Source organism: Ctenocephalides felis, unplaced genomic scaffold, assembly GCF_003426905.1.
Source record: "Ctenocephalides felis isolate EL2017-DRISC unplaced genomic scaffold, ASM342690v1 CF-g0.4_SCAFFOLD_01492, whole genome shotgun sequence".
NCBI lineage: Eukaryota > Metazoa > Arthropoda > Insecta > Siphonaptera > Pulicidae > Ctenocephalides > Ctenocephalides felis.
The window spans coordinates 42,928,729-42,955,105 of record NW_020537646.1 but is presented as its reverse complement, the minus strand read 5'-3'; the positions used below and the strand labels follow the sequence as shown (position 1 = coordinate 42,955,105).

The 26,377-nt window shown below is 28.0% G+C and overlaps 1 protein-coding gene across 1 annotated transcript; it reads left to right on the top strand.

Annotated features, from left to right (window-relative positions):
• Positions 1-990: 990 nt before the first annotated feature.
• On the top strand, positions 991-15,191 carry LOC113369927 (arf-GAP with coiled-coil, ANK repeat and PH domain-containing protein 2). The gene is made up of 20 exons (XM_026610549.1): positions 991-1,129; positions 1,193-1,309; positions 4,290-4,383; positions 4,491-4,570; positions 4,633-4,717; positions 4,786-4,929; positions 6,404-6,499; positions 6,582-6,784; positions 6,915-7,031; positions 7,554-7,781; positions 8,065-8,171; positions 8,411-8,535; positions 8,954-9,006; positions 9,082-9,282; positions 10,067-10,176; positions 10,251-10,364; positions 10,456-10,619; positions 12,922-13,142; positions 13,491-13,645; positions 14,975-15,191. The coding sequence occupies exons 1-19, from the start codon at positions 1,065-1,067 to the stop codon at positions 13,636-13,638; spliced, it is 2,472 nt and encodes an 823-aa protein (XP_026466334.1). The 5' UTR covers positions 991-1,064; the 3' UTR covers positions 13,639-13,645; positions 14,975-15,191.
• Positions 15,192-26,377: the final 11,186 nt, after the last annotated feature.

Sequence of the window (26,377 nt, the reverse complement as noted above, 5' to 3'; positions counted from 1 at the left end):
TTTTATCGATTTTTCTGAAGTTATTCTGAATTATTTTAAACTAATTCAAAAATGTTATAAATAATTTAAATTTTAATACAATTACAGATATTATAAGCTTGTTTGGAAGTAATCAATTCGAAATCACATTGATTAATTTTTACTGACAGAAAAACACTATATTTTTAAAATAAATAATTAAAAATTTTATTGTTACAATTTTAAAAGTTGCTAATACAATTCTTATTGATTAAGTCATTATTTTCACATATGAGGAGACTCACAAGGTAAAACACATAGTTTACATATTTGTTTATTAATGCATTTTCGCCTTTGTGAAACCATGCCAATAGATAAGAATATTGAATATAGAATAATTTACATAATTTATTACCATTTTGTGATTTTTTTGTGACAATTCACTTTGTTAATTAAAACGTTAACCTGTGACTGCAACTGCAACAGTCTAGTTCATTTAAATAAAATAAAATTAGTTTTTTCTGAAGATTTATAGTAATAACATGGAGCTTTATTGAAATGGAAAAAATAGAATTGAGTAAAATGGATCAGTATTGCCCATAAGAATATTTTAAATTTTTGTTTAATAAAAAATTCATTTTATGTAATTCAGTATTCTATTTAAATATTTATTGAAATCTAAGTAATCATTAGGAAAACATTTCATATAAATATATCAGTATAAAAAAGTTAAGAAAAACAAAGCATAATGAATTAACCTTGGATATTAGGGGTCTTTGCAAAACGCCAAATATCTACAATCATTTATTATTTTATCTAATAAAATAAGTCTGATGTAGTTAAACAAACAGTTTTATGCTGGTTACCATCTGGTTACATTATCGTTAAGATTAGGATTAAAAATTAAATTTAACACCAGAGTTAGTTTTACACTTGGCCGGTAGATGGCGATAGTAGTAATGTCAATGTTTGACAGCTAATTATCATAAAGAAACAAAATGTCTGGAAAGATGATATTGTCATCAGCAATTAAACACTTTCTATAAAGATGTCTTAATATTTTAAGATTAGAGTTTTTATTTTTGTAAATTTTAGATTAGTGTAGTATGAGTGTTAAAATGAGATCTAAAATAGATTTCGACGAATGCCTGAGGGATTCTCCAAAATTTAGGTATTATTGCAGAATTCCATATAATTAGTTAATAATATTATATTTTGAAAATGGGTTTTGCAGAATTCGATTAGAGGAGGAGGAAACTAATATTGATCATTTGGAACAAAAGATAGAGAAAGTCTTAAAAAATTGTGGACAGATGGTAGATTTTGGAAAACAATATGTTGCACAACAAAGGTAAAAAAAAGTTTAAACTATCCTTCCTAAAAATATTCACTACTGAATCGCTTTTATATTTTTATGTATGACCACACTCTTAGATGTGTGTTTGACCACATCTATAATCAAACAATTATAATTTATAAACAATCTGTCAAATATCAAAATCGAATCAAATATATTACTACATGCGTGTATAAATTTAATGAAATATAAAGTACTAATAAAAAAATAATAAAATGCAAACAAGAAATAAAAACATCATTGTATTTAAAATAACTATTTATAATAAGTCCATAAGACTTTGTAATCACCTAATAAGTCTTTAATCCCAAAACCTTAAGTAAGAATGTGTATCCACTCGTTCCCTTATGAACATATGTTAGAACTTAATATCACCTCTGTTGCCCAATTCGAGCAGGCGTGATTAATCATTCTTATGAAGCACAATTACACAAGCACAAACATAAATGCCTTTCCATGCAAAAGTAGATTTTTGGAAAATGAAGATTTTATACAAACACAAACACAGGCAATCTTTCTTACTGAAGTAATATGAACAATCATCTATTTTGAATAATTATAAAGTAACTAAAATGTATAAGAATATAACTCAAAGGATTTTCTTTAAATGTAGTTATATCTGAGGAGATCTATAGAGCATAGATGCATATGTCGAAATATCAGATAAATTTTGCACGGATATATTTATACATACATACATATATATATATATATATATATATATATATATAACAACTTAGGTTTTCTTGATTATATTATTCATAATTTTTTGTTCTTTAAAATCTTTCTCTTATTAGAAACAATTATTAACTTTCTGAATCTGTTTTGGCATGAAATCCCATGCGCTAATTTCAAATTTTCTCGACTTTTCAAGTCATTATGAGTCATATGGCACTACAATTGGAAATAGTTTGTGTATGTGGGCTAAACTTGACCTTTCGTCGACTCTTTCACAAAAATGACTGCACCGATTTAAAATTTTCAAAGTCTTTTGATAACGCTTTATAAGGACTCACATATTAATTTTACATGATGATCTGCACAAACTTTGTATATAATTAGAAAAATAATATTTGCCAAAACTTCTATGTTGATTTCGAATTTTAAAAACATTTCAAAATATATCAGTTGGGTAACGTTCTGACTAGTTTTTGGTAAAGATCGGTTGCGTTTTTTTTTCATAATGAATTATTTTTATTAGTTTAATTAATCTTATGGCTTTGCATAGCGATAAAATTCATTGTTTTAACGAATATCCTAAAATATTAGTTTTTCGAAATGTAATTTAATTTTAAAAATTCACAAAAGTTTGGAATAATGGGTCACGCTCTTAGAACATACACAATGTGTGTATTTGTGCATTAAAATAGCGAATGCTTACAAAGCACATTGTTATATAATTATTATCTATTTATTATTATTATTATTACATATAACTGGAAGTTTATGCAATGGATGTATGTGTGTGTGTGTCTGTGTGCGTGTATGTGTGTGTGTTCGGATACAAATTTTCGTCGACGATTTCGGGAACACGAATGAAGCGATTTGAATAATTCAAAAAACATTCGATTTGTATTGATAAGGAGACGTGCTGGTTAGTTTTTTGGCGAAGGCAGGTCTAGCCGTTCCGAAGATATGGGGCAAAAAGAGCCAAAAACGGCAACTCAGTTTTTAAGGGAACGGAGCGTCCGATTTGAATAATTCAAAAAACATTTTACTTGTATTAATAAGATGAAGGACTGATCAAATTTTCATGAAGGCAGGTCTAGCGGTTTCAGAGATCTAGTAAAAAAAGAAAAAAACAATGCCATTTGGCGGTCAAAAATGATCATTAGACATATGCACATCAAATTATCAGATATTTTATAGAGATTTTAACAATAAGTATAAATTTCGTTTACATTCCTATGGGTTCCGTACCAATGTTTATCCGTTAGACGGCGACGCGTCGCTTACGCGCTTCGATATTTCATCTCTATGCAGTTAAAGCAGTACGATTGCTTTGCAAAAAAGTTCAGAATTTCCAAAATATTTCAAAATAAATTTTTCTTCAAAAAGTTTTTTTTTTCAAAAAAAGGTAAATTTTTGTCAAAAATTTATAGTTTCTCAAAAATCTAATTTTTTCAGAGTAATTTTTTTAAAAAAAGTTAATTTTTTAAAAAAAAATATTTTTTGGTACGGGAAGTTCCAGCTACTTGCCTTAAGGCACGATGTCATGCGCCCCACTAGTTTTTTATCTAAATGAACGACTTTTCCATATGTTTCCTGGTCAATTCCATACAGCGTTTCATTGAAATCGTCAAAAAAAGTTTAACAATTAATCACGAAGAAACAACCCGATCGATCTTTCCCGAAAACTAATCAGCACGATTCCCAAGAGATATCTTTTGAAATTTGAATAATTTTTGAGTTTTCAAAATCGTTTCAGATTTTTTTACGAAAACATTTTTCCCAAATTTGGTCTCGAACGACTCAGAATGACTTGAAGCGTTAAATAGAGCGAATTTAACGAATATTCTTGTAAAGCGATTTTTCAACTAACTTTCGATACATCAAGACTATATATGTATCGAAAGTTAGTTGAAAAATCGTTAGAGAATATTTTAGAATATTATAGAAAATAAAATGAAATAAAAATCTTTATTTTAACATAAAATAACTAAAGTAGCTAAGCAATTAAACGAATAAAGGGTGAATTACAAGACTTTTGGAACATAAAATATTTATTAGAATATTTATTAAAATCTTTATTTATCTAGATTTTAGACTCTAAATCTAGAATAACTTTCACGGGTTAATTGAGAATATATTAATATAATCTTTCTGTATAACCTACTTTTTAATGGTATAGAACATTTTGCATCTTATCTTAATTCTGTCTCTGACTTATCATTTGTAACTTTTGTTCGCTTAAATATAGAGATTGTACATTGATTATAAAAGAAAAAATATTTATAAAATACATTTATTTCAGCTTGTTCGCAAATTCACTTTTTGAATTATCTCAACACTTTAAGGAGCAACCGTCAACTGTGTCATCATTAAATAAATTGACTCATGCTTTACAGGTGCGGCAATGTAGATAGTTATTTATCAATAATATTTCAATATATAAATATTATATAATTTGAATCGTTCGAACTACTAATCTTTGTTATTATAATATTTCAAATAGGAAATGAATAAATTCCATACCATATTACTGGACCAAGCTAGTAGAACAGTATTGAAAAATTTGACATCTTTTATTAAAAGGTAGTATTATAAAAATTAAATATATTCAAATAATGTAATTCTGGACGTATTACATATTTCAGTGATATTAAGTCTGTTAAGGATAGCAAGCATCACTTTGAGAAGGTTTCAACGGAACTTGATTCTGCGTTACTTCGAAATTCACAAGTAAGTATAAATATAAAATTTCAATTATGTTTACTATATATTTTATACTATTTTTTTTTTAATTTAAGGTATCAAAAAATAAACCACTTGAAGCAGATGAGGCCTTAAATTTTTTATCTGCACAGAGAAAATGTTTTAGACATTCCGCATTAGATTATGTACATAGTTTAACTATGCTGCAAGCAAGGAAGGGTCATGAAATCTTAGCTACAGTAAGTTATTTATTCATATGATTGAATTTTGATTTTATAACCAAAAGGATAACAAAAATCGATATCTTGCAATTTTTAAGAAAATATTAAATTATTGCATGAATCGAAATGTCATTTTTTTAAATAAAAATTAAAATAAAATTATGTATGTATAAATAAATTTTAAACGTTAATCTCTTCAACTATTTCAACGTCATTTTTTGAAATTAATTTATCAACTTCCTTAGGGAAAGATATTGTAATTATCCAAAAATTTAAATTGAAAAGTTTTGAACATCTTTACGTTTCAGAGGTTTCTAAACATTTTGGTATACCTCAGAAAAAATGTATTTGTGTGTGTGTGTATGTGTGGATACAATGTTTCGTCCATGATTTCGGGCGTACGGATCAACCGATTTGAATGATTCAAAAAGCAATTGATTCCTATTGATAGGAAGAGATTCTGATTAGTTTTTGGGAACGGTCGGTTTAGCCGTTTCGGATATACGAAGCAAAGAGTGCAGAAAATAGTAATTCAGTTTTTGAGAGTATGGGAGAATCCGATTTGAATGATTAAAAAAAACATTCAATTCGTAATGATGGGGAGATTTGGTGATTAGTTTTTGGCAAAGACAGATCTAGTCGTTTTAGAGACACGGAGCTAATTGTGCAAAATATGGAAGTTTTTGAGAGAACGAGGCATCTGATTTGAATTATTCAAAAAACCGTTCGCATGTTTGACGAAACGATTATTTTTCGAAAAAGCAAAAAAAAATTGTATTTTTTTTTTAATTTTGAAAAAATATTTTTTTGAATATCGTTTATTTGAATATTTTTGTTTATTTACTTTTTATGTGAACTTATATGAAACTCGTCCAATTTATAAGCCCTTTTAATTTTGTCTCTAAAATATGAATAATGAAATTTACAGTATTTATAACAATCTATTTGAAAACATTCAATATTCTTCGAATATTTCATTAAGGTACTGGGCATTCCAGCAATTTGCATGGCACGATGCCATACACCACTAGTTTTTATTTAATTTTTCTCTCCAAAAATGTTCAGTATGTATTCAATTTGTGAACGTTCTACTATAGAATTGAAAATATGAAATAAATTAATCATTGTATGTACAAAGTTTTCAAAACGTATTCTTTCAAAACTATTAATTCCTTGAATTGTATTACGCAGATTTTTCTTATTGTATATATTTTATATATTTGTTTATAAAGCTTATCTATATCGTTATGCAAGTTATTTATAAACATTCTGTTTGAAATATTTTGATATGAGGAACATCGATTTGATCAAAGCTAGTCATAATTATTCTATTGAATCAATGTATGTGAAATAGACAATATTTATAAATAAATGAACTATATTATTTGTGAATAATGAGATAATATTTTATTTTTTAACGGATTTATTGATTGATTTGATTAACGTTTTTATTGATTAATGTTAACTTTTACTTGTTAAACATTTTTTGCAGCTATTATCCTTTATGCATGCCTGCTGTACATACTATCATCAAGGATCTGATTTATGTCAAGACCTTGATCCATTCTTCAAAACTTTAGCGGAAGATGTAAGAGAAAATATTATTTGTAATAATAGTTATTTATTAAATTCTTTATAATTATCTTACCTAGCTCAAAACTCATTTTCAGATCGGTGCTATGCGTACAGAAACTTCTAAACTTGAAAAGAAAATGGAGGAGCGACATAATGTCGTAACCAATTTAGATACAGTTCAATCTAAAAAGGATAGTGAATTTGTTATGGAAGGCTATTTATTTAAAAGAACCTCAAATGCTTTCAAAACGTGGAATAGGAGGTGGTTTTATTTGTGTGATAACCAATTAGTGTATAGGTGTGTAAAATACAAACACAATTTATACTTGTACAAACTTATTGTACAAATTTTATTTACTTTATTTTTACTTTTTGATGACACTTCAGTTTATGTAGTAACTTAATAAATCATTCTATGAATTTTTAAGGAAAAGAACTGGTGAAGAAACTGGCACTGTGATGGAAGATGATCTTAGACTATGTTCAATTAAGCCTGTTATAGAAGGGGAAAGACGTTTTTGTTTTGAAGTTTTATCACCCACAAAGTAAGTTATAAAGAATATATAACAGTAGATTTATTTCCGAATAATGGGTCAAAATGATATGAAGAAAAAGAAAAAATCTATTTTTTTTTTACTGTTCATAACAATGACTGTTGAAATGAATATTTTTAATAAAAAAATGAATTGCATTAAAAACTTTGACAAATCTTTTTTTTTCAAAAATGTTTTATATATTATTGAATTGATTTTTTCTTGAGCGAAGTTGATTTCTTTGTTTTAATTTTATTTAAAAAAAAATCTTGAAAATTTTGTAATACCTATATTCTCAGCGCGCGTTAGTGGTATACATAAATGCTGCATAGAAAAACATGATTTTTGTTTAATTATCTATAAGATATTTCAAAATAATTGAAAGCTGTTACAAAGAAAATATAAAAAATAAGAATTTTCCTTTTTCAATAACTTAACACAACTCTAGAATAATTATTTCGTTTATTTCTTTAGCTTTTTTGTTTGTATTGTCACCTCCAAATTTAATCTTTTTTTTTTTTTTTTAATTAATAGAAGTCACATGCTGCAAGCCGATTCGGAGGAGTCTTTAAATGCATGGATTTCAGCATTGCAGCAAGCGATCGGGGCGGCTTTGCAAAGAAATCATTCCCATTTACAAATTAGTAATAACGCTGGCGTTAATATGAACAATTTGAACCAAAATAGTGCTTTCAGCAGTATAAGTGGAAATATAATTAGTGGAAACAGTGATAGATCTGATAGCCCACATAAACGTTCAAGGTTTGTTTTCTCGCCATTAATAAATCTAAATTTTCAATTAAAAATTAAATCATTTATAATATATTTATGTGAAATATTATTTTATAAACAGTTATATATATTTTTTTCAAATAATACTTTATAATTTGTTAAGAAAGAGTTGTCATAATAATAATGATCAAAATTAGTCTTACATAGTAATTAATCAATATATTTTCTCTCTGTTCTTATATGCATGGTTCAATTGCTTTGTGGCCATTAGTTTATTTTCTAATCGTAGTATCTTACAAAAATTTATCATCAGAATGTGGGAGCAATTATTAACTATTCCTGGTAATAACTCTTGTTGCGACTGTGGTAATCCTGATCCAAAATGGGCCAGCATCAACTTGGGAATTACTTTATGTATTGGTAAGTATAAACTAATTTTGTAACAATAATTTTAATAATATCTATTATGACTGTCTAGAAGAAATGTCAATCTCATAGTTTAACAATTTATTTTTAATTATAAAATAGAAATAATCTTTCTAGCATCAAATTAGTATTTTATCTTTTATAAAAAAGCCCATAGTTTAATTTCCTTAGAACTATAATAATAATTTTTGCTAATCTTTTGATTTTTATTTTCTTGCTTTTTATAAAAATAGCATGTTCAGGTGTACATAGAAGTCTAGGTGTACATTACAGCAAAGTGAGATCATTAACTTTGGATGATTGGGAACCCGAAATCGTCAAAGTTATGGCTGAACTTGGAAATAATATAGTTAATAGGGTATGAATATACTAGATTTAAATTTCAATTTAGTTTAGTTGTCAAAACATCATTTCTTTTTATAATATTTGTCTGTAGTAACTTTCTGAACATTCAATTAAATTCCCTAATATTGAATATTGAGCTTTTCAAAGATAAAAGAAGATTTTTTGCTATGTTTAACTTAATTTTTTTTTTTTATTCAAAATAAACCGAACTATAACTTTGGTTAAAATTTCATTAATTTGGTAGAGATATTTAGTAAATAGAAGTAGAAAATTAAACCCATATTCTTAAAGGGCATTCAATAAAATTGCTATAAATATTATGCTTATGCTTTTCTAAAGGTACTATAGATCTACTACATTTAAGAAAATAGATTTATCTGTAAATATAGTTTTTCGGGTGGATAGATAATATGAATAATATATTATTACAGATATATGAAGCAAATGTTTCGGATATTACAAAAGCTACACCAAATTGCCAAGGGTATTATATATAATTAAATATACTTTCATTTCATTTATGCTATAAGAAGTATTCACAGAAGAAAATTAATTTCAGAAATATAAGAGAAGCTTGGATAAAAGCAAAATACGTTGAGAGGCGTTTTGTTAATTTATTACCTAGTTGTAACAATTTGACATCGAATGAAATGAAAGACAATCCTGACAATTCTATGGCGAATGACAATAAGAAAAGTCAAATTACAGAAGTAGGTGTTAGAAAATGGAGTGTTAGGAGGTTGAGAAGAAGGCCTCGCAGGTAAAATGAATTTAATAGAATAATTACGTATCGATTTATCAATTCGGGGTTTGAATAATATCATTCATTCTACTTTTGGCATTGATTTCAGGAGTCGATCAATTCCTGACTATAAATTGAATCAGTTATTTATTTCCAAAACACTATTTTATCGCTATATATGTACACATTATACATATATATATATATATATATATATATATATATATCATATATATAAGTATTTTGGAAAGGATTCTAAAATTATGGATGGTATTTTTTTGTATTAAGGATTGATGATAATTATCTATTGTTTAATTCATATTTACCTGATTACTTCTATTAATATTGTTGCTTTACTGAATTTTCAACACACCTGAAAATATAATCTGATTCAATTTTTACCCAATGAAGCATTTCTGTATTTTTATATGTTGTCACTCTGAGGAATGATCTATAAAAACTATCTATTTTATTAAATTTTTGGAATACTGCAGAATATCTATGTTCAAATGTCTTTAGCATTAGTGCTATGTTCTCAAAATATTATATAAAGAAATTTATTACTAAATATACTGCTTATCGTTGCTTGCTTTCTTACCATGGTTATAAAATCGATTATTTCAATATCTTACTCTACCCAAAGTATATTTATTTAATATTTATTAATTATATTTTTTTTGGATTTTGTACTAAAATTTTTAATTTTTAAAGTTCGCTTATATGGTTCAAACAAAAGTCCTTTACATCAACTGACTTGAATGATTCAAAAAAAAATCGTATGAAAAAAATCAATTTGTTGCAGCAAAGAAAACGTTTTACAAGCAAAACCTAACAATAAAGTATTATCAGCTTTGACGGAAGCTGCAACTGATGAAAGCTCGGACGACAATGAAACAATAAAACAAACAGCTTGTAAGTGAGAAATATATTTATGATTTGATTTAATTAAAGTTAGTTTATTAATTAAATATTATTCATTGCTGAAGTATTAGCGGATCCCGAGATGTTACTTATAGGAGACGACGTACCAGAATTAAAAACTCCGCTAGAATTGAGTAGTGATCAAGATTCTACTGGCGGAGAAAGTGACGGCATAGCAGGTTAGTGAAATATGCTTCATCTATTTTTTATATAACGATTAATCATTTATATATTTAAGACGTTAATAAGAATACGTTTTAATTATTTTAGAAGAAGATGATATAAGCAATTTAAATCCAAATATGTTATTGTTTCGAGCGGCTGGTGCTCACAACCTTCCTGTTATGTGCAGTGCATTAGCTCTAGGTGCTGAAAAGACTTGGGCAAATGAAGAATGTGATAATAGTACGCCTTTACATCAAGCAGTACTCTCGGTAATGATTATTATTGATAATTTTTAAAAAGAAGTTTATTGTATTTACAATTCAATGTGATCGGAAGATATGGATGCGTTCAATTGAAAAATTATAGATTTTAAGAAAATGATATTAAACTGGGGACAAGTTATTTTATTGACCATTGAGTATCATCAATAAATCAATAAATCAATTTAGTAAAAGTTGAAGCGTTTACACTAAAGAATTTAAATAGTACCTAATTATTGCGCTTGTTTTGTTTATTCTTTGTCATTTCATCGGAAGGATTTTAGTTTCAACTTTTTAACTTCCCATGGAATAAGTTAAACTAGTTGGTTTGGTATTTAGCCTTGAGGCAAGTTACATGAACTTCCCGATATGTGTAAATAATCGACTTAATCAAAAAAAAAAGTGTAAATAATATACTTCATCAATCCTACTTTAAAAAAAAACGATAATAATTTTAGCAAAGTTTGACGAATTTTTGAAATTAAACTACTTGTCGTAAGGCCGTAATATTACAGTAAGTTCTATAAGACCATGATGTATATCGCCAAAAAAAGTTCCATGAAAATAGTCTTAAATTTTTTTTCAACAGTTAATTACAAGAAAACGGCTCGGTAGATTTTCACCTAAAATTAATCAGTACCAGTCCCAACTAATATCTTTCGAACAGTTTTTGATTTTTTAAAATAGGTTCGGTAGGATGAGCTTAAATGTGGACGCAAATTTAACACTTTTTTTCAACAGTTAATTACAAGAAAACGACTCGGTAGATTTTCACCTAAAACTAATCAGTATCATTCCCAACTAATATCTTTCGAACAGTTTTTGATTTTTTAAAATCGGTTCAGTAGGATGAGCTTAAATGTGGACGAAAAGTTTAACACTTTTTTTCAAATTGCAAAGAAACGGCTTGGCAGATCGTCACACAAAATTGACAAACGATAGTCCTCACCGAAATACATCAAATAGCTTTTAAATTTCTAAAATCGGCTCAGGCGTTTTTGAGAAAACGTCGATCAAAGGTCTAACTTTGACAAATGCCAAAAAAAAACAATACCAATTTTTGCAAACTTTAACGAATTTTTAAAGCTGAACCAGTTGTCGTAGGGCCGTAATATTTTAGTATGATATAGAAGACTATGGTATCTACCGCCAAAAAAATAATCATAAAAATCGTCGAATTTTTTTTTTTTTAAACTTTATTACAAGAAAACGGCCCGGCCGATCTCTACCAAAAACTAATCAGCACGATTCCCAACCAATATCTTTCGAACGATTTTTGAATTTTCAAAATCGATTCATAACTGCGGGCTAAAACGTGCACGAAAGACTTTTCACTTCTCTGCTATTTACGAAGAAACGGTTTGGTCGATCGTCGCACAAAACTGACAAGCAATAGTCCTCATCGAGATACATCGAATGGCTTTTAATTTTTTGTAAACGGTCCAGCCGTTTTTGAGAAAACGACGATTCACGGCAAAAATCTGTTGGTGCACACGCGCGCACACACACACACACACACACACATACTTTTTCCAAATTTGGTCTCATTCGATTCAGAATGGCTTGAAACGTCGAGAAAACATAAAATTAGCGAATCGGATTTTTTGATGAAAACAACTTCTCCTTCGGGAAGTTAATAAATAAAATTCTAAAATAAAATTTTCTGCATATCTTTACATTTCAAGAACTCCTGTACATCTTGGCATACCTTAGAAAAAATTTATGTATGGGTGTATAAGTGTATGTATGTAAGGGTACAATTTCTCGTACACGATTTTGTTTGAGACAACGAGGCAAAAATGATAATTAAGCTTTTGAGGGTTCGATTAAATTTTTAGAAAAGCAGGTCCAGCTGTTTTATAAAAAAATCCCGGAATTTTCAAAAAAATTAAAAATTATCAAAAATTCAAAACCGAATTTTCCCAAAATTTTAAAAAAATCTTTTTTTTTCAGTTTTTTTACAAAATGATGCTGAAACGAAAAGACAATTCTAAAAAATAAAATTTTATCATAATTTTTATTTATGATCTTCGGATGCCTTCATTTTATCTGGACTCGATTAGGTTTAAATTTCTTGTAAGCAATTTACAATGTTTATGATAATATATTTGAAAATATTTAAAACAATTGTTGTTAATCGTTTATCATTTTTGTTGATTATTGATTATGGATTTTTATTCTTTAAATATTTAATAACTATACGGGAAGTTCCAGCAATGCGCTTTGAGACACTTAAGTGTTAATAAAAATTTTGACGTTGTATGAGCATGCAAAATATGCCTTAATCGTTATTCAATTTTTTCTGATAAAGGGTTCCGTGATGGCTTGCGAATTTCTTTTCTTGAATGGCGCCCGATTAAATCAGGCGGATGCAGCTGGTTCCACTCCACTTCATTTGGCCACCAGATTAGGGCATACCGCTCAAGTGTGTCTGCTGCTAAAACATCGAGCTAAACATGATCTTAAAGATACGGAAGGACGGGAGCCGATCGATATTGCTGTCAACCAGGCTAATGCTGATATAGTTACTCTGTAAGTAGGATACTGTATTCTATCAATTATTATTTGTTAATATGAATATATGTATACAGTCTACGCTTTTATAACGCGGTGAGTGTGTACCGCGCGATATTAAAACCGCGCTATGAGAAACTCGGATTTAACATTCAAATTAGGCTAAATTGTAGCGCGTTATATGGAAGCTGTTTATCGTGTTGTATAGGAACAGTGTCATTCTTAGAATTCGTACCGCGTTAAAGGATACCAATAAATACAAATGGCAGGATAAATTATATAAATTAAGAAATGAATATCTTGTAAACTATGAAGAACTACATATAATGTTGATACATATTTCTTTAAAAAATATATTATTTTCAGATTACGATTAGCTCGTTTGAACGAAGAAATAAGAGCCACTGAGCATGCACCAGGAGATGATACATTCAATGATGTAGTTAGAGATTTTACTCAAATGGCTTGGAATCATCCCGAACGACTGCAAAGAGCTAGAGCTAATCAGGATTGACTGTGAGGTAATATACATTTTTGCATATCTTTACTTTTTAAAAACTTCTGAATATTTTGGGATTTCTTACGATTAGAAAAAATTAATGTGCATTTATATTGACGGGGGGACGGATTAACATTTTTGAAAAAATTTTACTTCGAAAAAATTAGATTTTTGAGAAACTATAAATTTGACAAAAAATTACTTTTTTTGAAAAAAAATTTTTTTTTTTGGAAACAAAATTTTTTTGAAAAGAAAAATGTTTTCTTCATTTTGACATATTTTGGAAATTCTGAACTTGCATAGAGACGAAATGTCAAAGCGCGCAAGTGCCGCGCCGCCGTCTAACGGATAAGCATTGGTACGGAACCCATAGAAATGTAAAAAAATGTTATACTTATTGTTAAAATCTCTATAAAATATCTGATAATTTGATGTGCATATGTCTAATGATCATTTTTGACCGCCAAATGGCATTTTTTTTACTTTTATTATTAGATCTCCGAAACCGCTGGATCTGCCTCCATGAATATTTGATCAATTCTTCATCTTGTCAATACAAGTAAAATGTTTTTTGAATTCAAATCGGACGCCCCGTTCTCTTAAAAACTGATCTACCGTTTTCGTCACTTTTTGCCCCGTATCTTCGGAACGGCTAGACCTGCCTTTGCCATAAACTAATCAGCACGTCTCCTTATCAATACGAATCGAATGTTTTTTGAATTATTCAAATCGGTTGATCCGTGTTCCCGAAATCGTCGACGAAAATTTGTATCCGCACATACATACACACACGTACATACACACACACACACACACATATATCCATTTTTTCAGAAACCTTTGACACGTAAAGATATATAAAAATTTTCATTTTCGATTTTTTTGCGATCACTATAACTTGCCCTACGGGAAGTTAAAAAAATTGAAAACAAAATGCAATTTGGCTTTCGATAATGATCATTAGGCATATGCTCATCAAAATATGAGATATGTTATACAAATTTTAGTAATGAATACTAATTTTGTTCACATTTCCATGGGTTTTGACACGTTCGGTCTGTTTTTTTTTTAACTTTTAGAAATTATAAATTACGTTACGGGAAGTTCCAGTAATTTGTTTTAAGGCACGATGCCATGCAGCAATAGTTTCTAGTCATTCCTATGTTAGGTGTCATAATAAATCAGATTGGTATATTAAGATGACTACGATTCCAACTCTTTTCAAAGTACATATTTTGTATGATGTACATATTTTGAATGATAATTTCTTTTGCTCTTCCTTTATCTGAATTAGTTAGTTTTAGTTCTAATCTCTAGTAGCTTCTAAATCTTAAAATATATTACATTTTAGTAAACCTTATTGATCTGCAAAGGATACCAAATGGTTGCAAAAATGATCATTCAGAAAACACTAATCTACGTGATAAAGACATTGAAGATTCACGTTTAATGAAAGGTTAGTTTTGTATGTTATTTTCAATATTTGATAGAGTTTTTATATTTAAAAAATATATACTTTATTTTATTATGTATAAATAGCATCGTATATTTGCATATTAAGAATGAAACCGGACTCTATAATTTTTTTAAGAATGTATATTCTTATTTTATTGATGTTTTATATTATTTGCAAGTATTTCAAATAAGATCACGCAAAAAACATTTGATTTCTATTTCAAATATTCATTTGATCATATCTATCGTGAAACAAATAATTATGATATTGCCAAAACTTGATATTATGTTAAAAACTATGTTTGGTGATACAATTAATTGGTTATTCCATTTTTTAATACCATGGGGAATTGCGCAAAAATGTTTTTTAGTTCTTTGATTTATTTGTTTTAATTATTGTATTCGATTTTAAATTAGAAAAAATAACTTGATTAAATGAAGTTTTGAACTTTGCTCTGATGTGTGCCAATAACAATTTTCGTATAAAGTCGTAGACAACATTTTATTAACTTTGCAAAATATTATTCGATGAATTGTATATAAGATATATATATATATATATATATATATATATATATATATTAGGGTGGTCCTTAAAATGGTCATTTTCGAATTTTCTTGCTCCCAGGGGCTCAAATGGTTCCAAATAGATAAAAAACAATTCTCTGAAAGAATTAACTCTTAATATTATCGTTTAGATAGAGCGCAATTCAATCAAAGTTTTGTATGGAAATAGCATGGAAAATTTTTCAAAAATTTAAAAAATGTTTTTTAGATGTAATTTAGCGAACAAATGAATGAATAAAACTCATTCATTTGTCGCTAAGTTATACCTAAAATATTTTTTTTTAATTTGCAAATTTTTTTCCATGCTCTTCCCATACAAACTTTGATTGAATTGCGCTTTATCTAAACGTTAATATTAAGTGCTAAAACTTTTAGATAATTGTTTTTTATCTATTTGGAACCATTTGAGCCCCTGGGAGCAAGGAAATTCGAAAATGACCATTTTAAGGACTACCCTAATATATATATATGCAATAGTGCATATAAATGTTATCAAAAGAAATAATTTGAATACACAACATAGTTTTAAATTTGTAAACTAATTAAGTAGATTAAATTTGATTGTGAAATTGGGTCAAGTTTAGATAAAAAGATTTTATAATTAAATGTTTTGAAATTGTATATTGTATATAGTTTAAAAACTTCACAAAAATCGGCGCATTTCTTTGGCACTTCTATAATAGCTTGTTGCATTGTTAGTATTGTTTTAAATCAATACTGCCCTAAATTGTGAGAACTGATTATTTTATATGCTATGTAATTAAAAACAAATTCCTCACGTAGAAATATTTAATAAAATTTATTTTACATATAAATAATAATTAGAATAAATGTTTTTTTTCACTCGAACAGAAAGTATTTGACATTTATTAAAATTGTGTGATAAAATATTCTATTAGCTTGTTTATTATTAGATTTAATTTGTAAAAAAAATATTAATGTAGGGATAGATGATATTTAACTGGGAACAATTTTTTATCCAGATCTGAAATTGGCTAGATGTAGTGAATAGATATTATATTTAAGTATATATATATATATATATATATATATATTCAACTCGAAATAAAAATTAATAGATAATTAAACAATGAATATTGATTTTAAATATTTTCGTTAAATGCCTAATTTGGTCTTACTGGACACTGCACTTTATTAATTTTGAACGCTATCTGTGTATTCTGGAAAATCCTTTCATTATGCTGTTTTTTATATTTTGTCATCCTGCGTTTAACCATTTAATTTGTATAATACGCAATAATATTTTAGTAACATGAGTGTACTGTCCAGTAATGACTATCCAAAAATTTTATTAATCTTGTTGTTATCAGTATAAAATTTTTGTTATACATTTAATAACTTTTAAAAAAAGATTTATGTTAATATATCGATGAAGTGTTATGCTAAAAGCTCTCTAGAAATATTTCAATATGAATTTTGGTAAAAAGATATCTACTGTCCAGAAGTAAAGACAACCTCAAAGTTGGCGTAATTAGGGAAAAATGTACGTCTACATGAACTTTTAATAACTCGTAAATATTTTGCCGTATTTAAACTGAAATAGCCGGGCTTATTTAGTTTTGTTTCTTAAAGTCATCTTCCTCATTTAAATGGTAGAAATTTTCATAAGAATTTTTTATAGATTTTAATGAAAAACTAATATTTTAAAATTTCTTTTACTGCATTGTTTCTGCGGTGTCAGGATTAAGTCAAAAGTTGCATTAGAACTTTGAATATTATCATATTAGATATTGATAAACTAGCAAGATTTTTTTTTATTTTTTATTATTTAACTTTATTCTGCAATATGTTTATTCAAAAGTTTTAAACAGAGACTGCCAAGATATATTTTACAAAATAATATTGATTACAAATTAGTAAATACACCCAATATAACAGCCAATATAACGTATTTACATTCTACGGCGTATCTACTAAGGATATAAACTGGCAAGATGAGGTTAAATCTACATAAAAAGGATTTTTTACTTTTTATCAATAATATTAGTTAAAATGTATGTATTAAAAATTTATCTTTGTGAGCTTTCTCTGTTACTTGTATTGCATTGAACATTATTGTATTAAATATTTTTAAAACGCTTCTATATTAAAGCCCAAATATCATTTACCAGTATTTTGTTCAGGGAAATCATTTACCATGATTCCATATTTTTCCTAATTATTCTGAAGTGAAATCCTTCGCTGCAAACGGCTTCTTATCGGCGCGAGTGAATAGAGTTTGAAAACTTTGGAAAGAGTGATAATTATATTTTTTATATATAATTCAATTTATGTATTCATATGTAATATATATATTACATTTATATTGTATATAATAAAATTATAGATACGGTTACGCTCGTTAATCCAGTATACTGTGAGAAGGATTTCACAAAATGATAGATGTTTCAAAGTACCACCTAAATGTGAAAATATATAGCTTTAACATTATATGTTGTATTCTTAATTATGCGTAATATTGTTCTTATTGTACATGTATGAAATACAAGATCTTGGTGGTTAGGATAGTTTCTGAGATGTGTTAGAATTATTATAATTAATTATTATTAAAAGTTAATAATGTAAGACAATTTTCGATTTTGTAAAAATATAAAGCATGTTATCAAAAATGTGAATTGTTTGTTTTTAATAATTATATATTCCTGTTCACCATCTCACCCATGATTGTATACCTCATATCAACAATTGTTTAAACTTTAAAAATTACCACCCCTTGAGGAAAAATAGTTTAAACGCATATGTATACAGTGGTACCCCGCCTTACAAGCGACTCGTCATATGAGTTTTCAGAGATACGAACCGCCAAAGAAGCGGCTCATTTGCTTACAAGGTAACCATCAGATTTACTCTTCTGGGATTTTGATGAAACTTTGCATGGTTATAGAGTTGATTGTCAAACCAAACACATTTAAATATTAGAGTCCTATGAGAAGCGGTTTAATTGTAAAAATTAATTAAAGTTGCGAAAAACGCGCTAAACGCTATATCTACGAGCGTTTGGCTGCGTATCTTTGTGTCTAGATAGCCGAGTGTTTAGCGGTGTTACTCTCAACTTTTTGTTCGAATCCCGCCAGAGTTATTTTTTTTAAATTTATTTTTACATCTATTTGGTTAAATATTATAATAATAATTATTAATTTGTTCCATATACTACACAAATATGTGTAATTTATAATTTATAAAGAGTAGATATTTATGAAAGCATTCTGAAAATAAATATATTTGCATTGTATAATGATAAAATAAAATAAAACTTTTTTTTATAAATGATACATATTTATAATTATTCATTTGTTTATACATATTTCATAAGATATTTTAAACTTGTTCCTGAATACTCGTATCAGTACTTGTTAATGCCCCAACGCTGGGGTGTTTGAAATAGGTATAAACAATTTCTACGTTAGAAATGTTAGTTTTTAGTCAGAATAAAGCTTTCTAACATCTTATTCCAGATATCGGATATCGAATAACTTTTATAATAAACTGAAAAATAATGTAGTATGATTTTGTTCTCTTTAGCGTTCGGTTATGATATATTTGAAAATTAAAATGGCTAATATAATTAAAACATCCAGTGATGAAGAATATTCATTTTCTTGTAAAAAGCAAGTTATAATAGATGCATTTGATTTGTGTAAGAAATCATTATTTAAATTTAAAAATATTGTTGGAGTTCCAAGTGCGGAAAAATATCCTGAGTGTCATCTCAGGATAAATGAAACTCAAATTTTTGTTGGGTTTCATTTTGTTCAAATGAGCAATCAATTACTTCTGTCAGGACTCCCGTTTGCAACCATGCCTCGAAATCCGTTGGAGCAGAATCTGATTGGGTCGTCTCATCATGGCAACCGTTGCTAGCTTGACATTTTCAGTAAAATTATTCTGCGATTTTCGTTACCGTGGTAACCGTCGCTAAGATAAAATTTTCAGTAAAATTATTTTGCGATTTTTGTTTCCATGGCCACGGTTGCCATGGTAACCGTTGCCATGGCATTTCTTCTCTAAAACAGCCATGCAGCATGATTGCTTTGAAATAAAGATCAGAATTTTTAGAAAAATTCAAGTTATAAAAAAATTTAAATTGTTTCAAAAAATATCAATTTTTAAAAGTTTTCAAAAATTTTAAAGGTTTTAAAAATCTCTATTTTCATTACGGGAAGTTCCAGCAATTTGCATCAAGGCACGATGCCATACACCACTAGTTATTTTTCAATTTCCAGTTACACTGTGGAATGAATTATTGGCATTTCAATGTACATTATTGCATTGGAAAAATTGCTTCTGGATACGAAGAACGTATTAATAACGCGTTAAGCTCGCAAGGCGGGGCACCACTGTAGATGACTCTGGTTGCACAGCCACGCACTAATATTTCTGCTCTGAATTTCAAGACAAAAATTCAACTAGTTTTTGGATCATAACTCCTTGAATTCTGATGCTATCGCAATTTATTATATACCTTACTTCTCTTTTCCATGCGCGTGGGACTGCTCCGAACCGACTCCGCTCAAATACATTATAATTAAATAAAAAAAATATAAAAAAACTTAATTTAAATTAAACATTATAAAGCAAAATAACAACATGTATCTTCTTAAATTTACTAAAAATATGTTATTATAAAGCAGTTATGAACCGCAGTAATACACTTTTCTTTTTTTATAATATTGAATTAACTGAAAAATGTAGATTTTTTTGACATATTTGAATAGAATGAAAAGCGTGGACTATATATATGCACTTTGCTTTTTAATAATATTTAATTCACTGATAATGTAGATTTTTTTGACATGCTTGAATAGACTGAAAAGCGTGGATTATACACTTTGATTTTTAAATAATATTGAATTCACTGAAAAATGTGACTGTTTGAATAGACTGAAAAGCGTGAACTAAACACTTTTTGATAATATTGAATTGACTGAAAAATGTAGCACTTTATTTATAGTTTTCTATACTTTTTTTCATGAAGGCCGCTTAACATCCTTGCATTCACCACTTGCGTGCATTTAATGTTCTTAGTTTTTAAGTTTCCAAGTTTTTAAAATAGTTCACATCTTTCCAGATCATTCATTAATATCCTGATTGTGAGATATAGTACCCGTTCCTGCAATTTTATATAATAAGACTTGCAAATTGGTTTCAGTTTTTAATAATACCACCAAAATCATCAGAATACTTTATATATCAGCATTATTACTAGCATGTTTGTTTAACTGATATTTTTAGCAGTAAATTTAGTTTTTAGCATTGAAATGAACCGTCCAATTAAACAAATTATGTATTTTTTTAAACCAGGACAAGTTTATACTCAAAGTGAAAAAGAAGAAGAAGGCGAAGAAGTATCTTTTCCCAAACCAATTTTTTTTTCGTTTAATCATTTTGTGCATCGTCGGCCAACCAAATTCAGACTGACCAAGGTCTACGAGATAGACGACATATTGAAGTAAAATCGGAAGATTACGATGTATAAAAAACAACAAAATATTAGGAAGGTGAATTATTGAGAAATTAGTTGAAAGTGGTATTTTTTCTTAAGACAAGTTGCATGAACTTGAGAATGAATTTGTGATATTCAATATTTTTCCTAACTTTGTTGAATTTTTAAAATAGATACTTGCCGTAGAGCCGTAAAATTTCACTATGTTCTTTAGGATCATGATGAAAATCAACATAAAAAAATTCATCGAAAAAAAATTCAACGGTGAATTATGAAGAACCCTATCGGCCGATTTTTATCCAAAACAATTAGAATTTTTGGCTAAGACATGGACGAAAATTTTCCACTTTTCTCTTAATTACTAAGGAACGGCTCGGTCAAATTTTTTTAACTTCCTGAAGGAGAAGTTTATGTTTTCATCAAAAAATCGCTAATTTTATGTTTTCTTGACGTTTCAAGCCATTCTGAATCGAATGAGATTTGGAAAAAGTATGTGTGTGTGTATGTGTGTGCGTGTATTAAAACAGATGTAAACAGAACTCTCAAAAACGGCTAGACCGATTTCAAAAATTCAAAAGCCATTCGATGTATCTCGATGAGGTCTGTTGTTTGTCAGTTTGCGACGATCGGCCAAGCCGTTTCTTTACAAATCGCAGAAAAGTGAAAAATTTTTCGTCTACGTTTTAGCCCGCAATTCTAAATCGATTTTGAAAATTCAAAAACCGTTCGAAAGATCTTGGTTGGGAATCGTGCTGATTAGTTTTTGGTAGAGATCGCCGGGCCGTTTTTTTTGTAATAAAGTTTTAAATTTTTTTTCGTCGATTTTTATTTTTTGACGGTAGATACCATAGTCTTCTAGATCATACTAAAATATTACGGCCCTACGACAACTCGTTTAGCTTTTAAAAATTCGTCAAAGTTTGCAAAATTTGTATGGTCTTTTTGGTTTGTCATTTGTCAAAATTAGAATTTCATCGACGTTTGTTCAAAAACGCCTAAACCGATTTTAGAAATTTGATGACCTTTGACCATTTGATGTATCTCGATGAGGATTATCGTTTCTCAGTTTTGCGCGACGATCGGCCGAGCCGTTTCTTTGTATTTGGAAAAAGTGTTAAACTTTTCGTCACATTTAAGCTCATACTACCGAATAGATTTAAAAAATCAAAAACTGTTTGAAAGATATTACTTGGAAATGATACTGATTAGTTTTAGGTGAAAATCTACCGAGCCGTTTTCTTGTAATTAACTGTTGAAAAAAAAATTTATGCCGATTTTTATGAATCTTTTTTTGGCGATTTATATCACGGTCTTATAGAACTTACAGAAATATTAAATTTAAAAATTCATCGAAGTTTGAGAAAATGAGTAGTTCTTGTGACATTTGTTAAAATTAAAATTAGACGATTTACTTGGTATAACGATAGAGTACTTTGTCTTATGAACATAAAAATTATTGATTTTTGAAAATTTGCTTTAAAAAATACTCCGACCGGGTTGACGTGGTCGATTTTCAATAATCTTATATATAAAAATGGAGCTCTCTTTCAAATGTCCGAATAAAACTCGAAAACGGCTGAATCGATTTGGCCAGTCTTAGTCTTGAAAAATTCGTGCCAATCCAGAGAAAGTCCAAAAGGTGAAAAATTATTTCAAATCCGCGTAGAAACTTTTTATTTTTAATTTGAAAATTTTTGTAGAAGCGCAATCTAAATAAAACAATGGAGGGTTGGTATTCCGTGAAATGTCAAACGTTTTTGACAGAGGATGTTCAATTACGTTCAATAGGATATTTTACGTGAATATTATTTAATTATGATTAAATTGTAGTAAGTAGCTTTATTTGTAGTTTATTTATATATAAAAACGTTAGTAAACGGGCCGCAAGTGTTACAAGAGTAGAAACTCAAAATATCAACTTTTTTAACTGTTAATATGAAAATGCACTTTTTGGCATATTTTTTTCAAACATGGTGCTCTGAAAGATCACATTTGTATAATTATATACTCATTGGTATTTATAAAACATTTTCTAGGTTATATTATTTTTTTATTTATGTTATTCAAATTCAAAACCTAAATTTGGTATTGATTAAAGGCACATTTTGCCGAATAACATTTTCCCAGTTATAATTTCGTAGAATTTATCGAGGAATAGATAGTAATATATGAAGGTCCGGGTTAAAAAGGTCCACCACCGAAGTGTCAAAAACCACAAAAGTTAAGCATATTGTTAACAACAATATTTGAAAGTAGAGGAAAAAAGATGTATAGCCAGCTACAAACTTGATTTGAAACAATAATCTTTGAAATGGGGGAGATAAACGGTAATCTTTGAAAATCCATAATAAAAGTATTTTCTTCCGTTGGTAGTTTTAGTATTAGTTAAAAATGTAATTATTTTGTAAAATACCTTTAAAATTATAATAAGGCTTTAAACCTTTTGCCACCTGCCCGTTACAAGTTACCCCGCATATAGGATAAAAAGGTCTAGATAACAAATTTTTGGAAGACATCAAAAAAGCACATTTCTACAATGATGAAGTAGAGGTCAGTTTACTGAACGTAGTCAGATAATTGTTCGTTTGATCTGTTATGGTTTTCACAATATAGTTTATATTTGCTCAAAGTCAAATTGGACCTTTGTGTCTCGCCCTGTTCTACATATATACTTTTTATTAAATTTACTTTAATTCATCGAATGTAACTTGAAACTTTTCAAAAAGCAGGTCAAAGAAGAAATACTTAATTCATTTTTTATCTCTCCTCGCAAAAATTTGAAAATTTTGTATAAGCTCAGTAGTATTATTTACAATTATACACAAAATCCAGAATCCAAAAAGAATCTGAAAATCTTGAAACGTAATTAATAAGCCGAAAGACCAGAAAAGACTCGGATTGGATTATACGATGTTTTCTATAGAAAGTGTATAAAACTTGCAGTTTGATTGTATTGACAAAATATAGACAAACTAATGGGGTTTATTTATTATATTTTTATAATACCTAATTGTATACAGCATTCAAACAACACATCCTTATGCACTTAAAGTATTAATATTTTTGATTCTCTAGAAATGGTTTAGAATATACCCTATTTAGCAAAACAACGTTTGCCGGGTCAGCTAGTATGTAATAAATCCACTTCGAATACTTTTAACTACTCATAAATTAATTTATCTATCATGGATTAAGTCGATTATTTACACAAATCAGGAAGTTCATGAAACTTGCCTCAAGGCAAAATACCATTACCAACTAGTTAAATTAAACGACTAGTCGTAGTACCGTGATATTTTAGTATGATCTAGAAGACCATGATATTTATCGTCAAAAAAAATCATAAAAATCGTCGAAAATAATTTTTAATAGTTAATTACAAGAACTTGGGCTAGCAAATCTTTGCCAAAAAATAATAAAGCGGATTCCGAAATAATATCTTTTGAGTTTTTAAAATCGATTTATAATTGCGGGCTAAAACGTGGACAAAAATCATTTTTTTGCTACTTACAAAGAAACGGCTCGCGCAAAACTAAACATCGAACGACTTCTAAATTTTTGAAATCAGTCAAGCCGTTTTTGAGAAAACGTCGATTTAAAGTTAAAAATCTGTTCACATACACACACACAGGCGCATATACTTTTTCCAAATTTGGTCTCGTTTGACTCAGAATAGCTTGAAACGTCGAGAAAACATGAAATTAGCAAACGGATTTTTTTATTAAAACAAACTTTAATTTCGGGTAGTTCAAAATTTTAGTGAAAATGTATTAATATTGGAATTAAAATACAATACTAATAAATAAGAAAAAAATGAAATTAATAGTAAAGCGTTTGAATTATATGAAAATATTTGAATAAATTTCAAAGTTCTTAAAGGGAATCTTAGAGTTGCATTCAATATTTTGTCCATAATATTTCGTTTGTTTTAACATTGTTTGTGTGAATTGAAGCATGCATTTTTAACAATACAGACGCATGACATCGTAATAATGCAATATAACATGTTTTAAATATTTGATATTTACTTTCATACGATTTTTTCTTCAACAACCATAGAATATAATTAAAATTATAGCATTTTTCTCTGATTGTGAGAGAATTGGAAGTCATGTGCAGACTTCGTAATTTTTACTTTAACTTCAATTATTCTGTACATATAAGTAATTTAATTATTAAATTTAAAAAAGAATTTTAATAAAAAGATTTGAAACATAGAGACATTCATTTGAAACAAAGTCAACAAGATGGCTAGAAAAGAAAAATATTATTTGCCACAAATATTGTTAAATGAATATTATGCACATAATGCTTTGAGGTATTTATGAACTTCCCGATATTTGATAATATTAGGTTTATCAACAAGTAATAAAATGTATCGATTTATATATATATATATATATATATATATATCTGATTTGAGAATAACGAAATTTTCCGAATTAGTCAGAATTTTCGGTTCGGATTTTGTTTTAACTTCCCGAATGAGAGGTTTATAATTTTGCCAGCAAATCCGATTCGCTAATTTAATATTTACTCGACGTTTCAAGTAATTCTGAATCGTGGTCTTTTCTATTCTGCTATCATACAGTTGTGATTTTTTACTTGAATATACAAATTAAAAATGTGTTTCCTACTGCTTTCGGCCAATGCGGTCTAATATGGCCAAAGAAAACCAATTGCACTTCCCTCATTCGAGTTTGCTCAATGATAATTGATTTTTTCATTTTATATAATTAACTTAAAATATGACGAAAGAAACTTTTATATTGATTTAGTGAAATCACTTTAAAATCAAAACGTTGACGCTTCACGTAAATTCCACGTAAAACAGGTTTTCAATTTCACCTGTGCTTGTCAAATATTTAACTCTTTCTGCAAAGTATCATAATATCACTGTTCGTTATAATCAACAATATGAACAAAACATCATATAAAAACAAATTCCAGCAAGTGGATTAGAAACATGAAAAATTGGTGTTATACTGAGATTGTATATTAACCTAGTAGTTCTTTGAATAAGAAGAATATTTTTTTATAACGAATAACTAAATTATTTTTATTATTAATAATATTATGGTATACGAAACAAATGTTTTTAACTTTGCAAGTGAAACTTTGCATAGTTAAGTTATAGTAATCGTTGGAAAAACGAATATGAAAACTTTGCCTATCTTTACGTATCAAACGTTTCTTAACAATTAGGCATACTTTAGAAGATAAAGTAGCAGTTGTTGCAAGAAATGGATCATGGAATGCAAAATTCCT

Bases quoted from the DNA above. Each gene is read 5' to 3' on its own strand.
- LOC113369927 (XM_026610549.1), top strand. From the start codon at position 1,065: ATGAGTGTTAAAATGAGATCTAAAATAGATTTCGACGAATGCCTGAGG. The intron at 6,785-6,914 runs GTGTGTAAAATA...TGAATTTTTAAG, and splicing joins GATAACCAATTAGTGTATAG to GAAAAGAACTGGTGAAGAAA. The intron at 8,536-8,953 runs GTATGAATATAC...ATATTATTACAG, and splicing joins GAAATAATATAGTTAATAGG to ATATATGAAGCAAATGTTTC.